Here is a 4,333-nt window from a genome sequence, read left to right as displayed (position 1 = left end):
CATTAGAAGACTAAAGGAAATTATAGTAAAACACTCACAAGGCCTCTATTTGTTCCACATGAAGTACCAGAGCTCTGATGAAAGCAGTGACTTTTTCAATTGCTCAGTTCAGTCAGTGGTTCTTTCTGTTGCCCCGAAGAGTTTGAAGTATCCCTGAGCAATTCTATTTAACAGTACTATTCCTAGGGCACTGACTTATCATGCAAGATAGATATTCAAGTGTAGCCCCTTTCAGCTAAATCTAGAAAGAAAAACATGCAAGTGGAAAGAAAACAGAAACTATGAAAGAAAAAAAAAGTTGAGCTAAGAAGGTTCTAGGAATCACAGAAGATTAGGTAGAAAAAATGGTAATTTTCTTCTAGATTTTCCAAGTCACTATTAGTATGGAAAAGCATAGAGTCAGGTTAATTTTTGATTTAGTTTTGCTTGAAAATAAGAGGGTTAATTAGACAAAATGCTAAAACCCTATTCGATTAAAAAAATCTGGGGGTCTCACAAGATTAAGATGATATGAGTTACTGATATTTCAAACCCCAAAACATTACACAAATTGATCAAAATATTCATTGCTATACCTATGTCAACAGCACTAGTGATCACAAAGTTTACATTTCTAGCAATTTTCATTTTCCTTTCATTTATAACCAATTAGTTCTCTTAATATTTTGTATCATGGAGCTCTGTTATTCTGGTAAAGTTTATGAACACCTTTTCAAAGTAATCCCTATAGATAAAATATATGATAACAAAAGAAGTAAATAAAATAAAAGTAATAGTAATAGCATCCACATAATTCTACAGTGTTTGCAAAGTACTTTGCAAATATTATCTCATTACATCTTCAACCCTGAGAAGTAATACCATTAGCATTTTACATATGAGAAAACTGAGGCAGGGGAGAGTTTATGGCTTCCTGGTAATTTCTTGAGTCTTTTATTGAATGGAGGTTTTGCTGATTCTAAGCCTAGTACCCTATCTACAACACTATTATTATAAAAGTAAGTAGCTATCAAAAAAAGTTATTAAGGCATGGATACCAGGTTAAGACCTCTAATTTAGAGGAAGTACCCATAATTATAGCTATTCTAAAAAGGGGAACAACTTCACAAAGAGTTTTCTGAGGGCTGCCTTGACATCCTTGTTCCTCAGAGTATAAATTAATGGATTTAAAACAGGGCTCAGAACTGTATATAGCATAGCTATGACCTTCCCTTTTTCAGGAGAATAACTGTTACCTGGACTCATATAGGCAGAAAATACAGAAAAATAGTACATAGTGACCACTATGAGGTGGGAGGAACAGGTAGAGAATGCCTTCTTTTTCCCCTCTTCAGACCGGATCTTCAAAATATTGGCGATGATAAAACCATAGGATATTATGGTCAGAAGGAAATTGGCACCAACCAGGAAGAGGTCTGACACAAATGACATAAGCTCATTCAACTTCGTTGAGGAGCAAGAAAGTGGCAGGATAGGAGGGATCTCACAGAAAAAGTGTTCAATGATATTAGGACCACAGAAAGATAATTTTGCCAGCATTGCTGTGTGAATTCCAGAATTCAGTCCACCCATAATCCACACAATAGCTATCAATACCCCACAGATCTTGTTGTTCATCAGAGTGCTGTAATGCAGGGGTCGGCAAATAGCCACATACCGGTCATAAGCCATAGCTGTGAAAAGAATGAGCTCAGAACTCAGGGCCCAAGTGAAGACATAGAGCTGGGTCATGCACCCAACAAAGGAGATGGTTTTCTTTTCCTCCATCAGGTTGTCCAACAATTTGGGCATCACTGAGGTTGTACAAATGATATCCAACAAAGCCAAGTTGATCAGGAGAAAATACATGGGGGTGTGAAGCCCTGGAGTGACCCAAATTGAAGCAATAATGAGGGAGTTGCCCAGAATTGTCATGATATAGAGCAATAAGAAGACCCAAATGGCAAGGATTTCAAGGAAAGGGTTTTCAGAGAAGCCCTGTAGGATGAATTCAGTGATAAATGTCTGGTTATTAAAAGTCATGAGTTTGGGTGATTGATTAGTCAAAGGCATGGGGGATTTTCATAAGTTCAAAGTAGTTAGAAGACCACTAGTGACTGTTGGGCCCCTGATGAGTCATTGGTGGCTACACTGAGCCCTTGTGGAAAGCAAACAAACCTGTGAAAGGATGATAAAGATGGGTTTTACTGGCTCATTTTAACCAAATTTTAGGCAAACTTCATATTTACCTTGGGTAGGAATGAAAGAGTGTGATTACAATGCTGAAAGTCACTATCAATATACTCAGTTCAGTAAGAGTGAGGCATGGATGATGCCAGGGACATATATGTGATTTTTTCCGGATATTTTTCTTTGTATTATCTTTTTTCAATGGACAAGCATTTAATTATGTTTAATATTCCTACCCCTAATTTAAAAGAAAAATGAATGCTATTGAGTTACCATTACCATAGAAGTGTGGGATTACAGAGGAGGTCATCAAACTCTAATGAACACAGAAGTCAAGACAATGCTTTCCAGAACTGCAGACTGTGACAGGAAAGGGTCTCTAATTTAAAAGAAAAATGAATGCTATTGAGTTACCATTACCATAGAAGTGTGGGATTACAGAGATGATCATCAAACTCTAATGGACACAGAAGTCAAGACAATGCTTTCCAGAACTGCAGACTGTGACAGGAAAGGGTCTATGTATTCATAAAATATCAAGGAAAGAAGGAGCAGGTTCTCACCAAAACAGGAATAATCTCTTCTGGGTCTTCTGATTGTACCAAACAATCTCACTGCAGTTGTTGCTCAGGATTCATGCCAATGTAGGAAAATAAGTGATCTGAGGTATCTACAAACAAAGACAATGACCAGCAATGAAGAGAAGCCAGCTGATGATTCATGCAATGAAACATCTCTCACTTGACCTTCAGTCTTGCCACTTCATCTATCTAGTGGACATTTCCATCAGGCTATCCCACAGATATCTTAAAATTAACAAGTCAAAAACTGAATTTATCACTTTGCCCTCTAAACCTTCTCCCTACTAAATTTCCTTAATACTCATAAGGTCACTCCCTTCCTCCCAGGATGTCCTGTTTACAACCCATATGTCAGTCATTCTTGCATTTTCATTCCCCCCATTTCCCTATATTCAATGTATTGCTTAGCCCTATTGATTTTCCTTTCATGACATTTTAAGCAGAATAAACTTCATGTTAATTCATATAATACATCATAAACTACAGAATAATACTTCATGAACATCTTCTCTCCTTTGTCATTAAGACCACTCTAATATAGGCTCTCATCATTTCATGACTAGATGATTTTCAAAATCTTCTGGCAATCTCCCTTCTTCAGTTTTCTCCGTAGTCCTCCCTTCACTCCCTTTACTCAAATGTTAAATTAGTCTTCCTAATTAACCACGACACCTTCCAACTTATTCAATAAACTCCTATATTTCTCTATTTTCAATAGAATCAAATATTACATTCTCTGGCTCTCAAGGCTCTTCACAATCTGTACTCCTTTAATATTCTCGAATCTTCTTACACATTTTATGCTCTCACAACTCCTACTTACTCTGTGATCCCAGGGATAATGACTTCCTTGCTGTCCCTTTCATAAAACTGGCTCTAAGACCTGGAATGTTCTCTCTCATCATTGTCACTTTATTTCTGTGCTACCATCAAGTCCTAGTTAAAATCCTATTTTCTTCAAGAAGCCTTTTCTGATCATCTTAACACTGAGATTGTCTCCAATTTCTCCTGTTTATTTATAGTTTATATAGATTTATTTGCATATCTTCCCCTTATTAGATTGTGAGTTTCTTGACACATGGAGATGAGGAGTAAGAGCATTCCAAAAATAGGAAACTGCAGCAAAACTATTAAATGGGGGGGGGGGGCTAGGTTGTACACTGGCTCGAGCATCTGTCCTGGAGTCAGGAGTACCTGAGTTCAAATCTGTCCTCAGGTACTTATTACCTAGGTGTGTGACCTTGGGCAAGTCACTTAACCCCATTGTCTTGCAAAAAATATCCCAAAAATCCTAAATGAAGTTTTGTGAGAGAAACAGCAAGAAGTCCTATGCTATGGAATCACAGAGTACTTGGGAACTAGGGGTGGTTAAAGGTGAGGTCCATGAAAACTGAAAAGATAAAAGAGGGTCTATTTCAGAAGAAATTTGAATGTCAGACAAAGAATTTCATATTTGATGCAAAAGTGATAGGGATAAAACTAGAGTTTATTTCTGGGGTTAGTCATATCTTTACTTTCTGAATATTAATTTTACATCTGAGTAGAGGATGGATTGCAGTAGGGAGACACTTGAGGTGGGGTCC

The 4,333-nt window shown here is 37.2% G+C and overlaps 1 protein-coding gene across 1 annotated transcript; it reads right to left on the bottom strand.

The window, feature by feature from the left end:
• Window positions 1-1,080: 1,080 nt before the first annotated feature.
• Window positions 1,081-2,052, bottom strand: LOC141522635 (olfactory receptor 13A1-like). The gene has a single exon (XM_074236176.1). The coding sequence runs from the start codon at window positions 2,050-2,052 to the stop codon at window positions 1,081-1,083; it is 972 nt and encodes a 323-aa protein (XP_074092277.1).
• Between the last annotated feature and the right edge of the window lie 2,281 nt (window positions 2,053-4,333).

This window comes from Macrotis lagotis, chromosome 4, assembly GCF_037893015.1.
Source record: "Macrotis lagotis isolate mMagLag1 chromosome 4, bilby.v1.9.chrom.fasta, whole genome shotgun sequence".
NCBI classification, from domain to species: Eukaryota; Metazoa; Chordata; class Mammalia; order Peramelemorphia; family Peramelidae; genus Macrotis; species Macrotis lagotis.
This window is presented reverse-complemented; position numbering and strand designations above follow the sequence as displayed.

Bases quoted from the DNA above. Each gene is read 5' to 3' on its own strand.
- LOC141522635 (XM_074236176.1), bottom strand. From the start codon at position 2,052: ATGCCTTTGACTAATCAATCACCCAAACTCATGACTTTTAATAACCAG.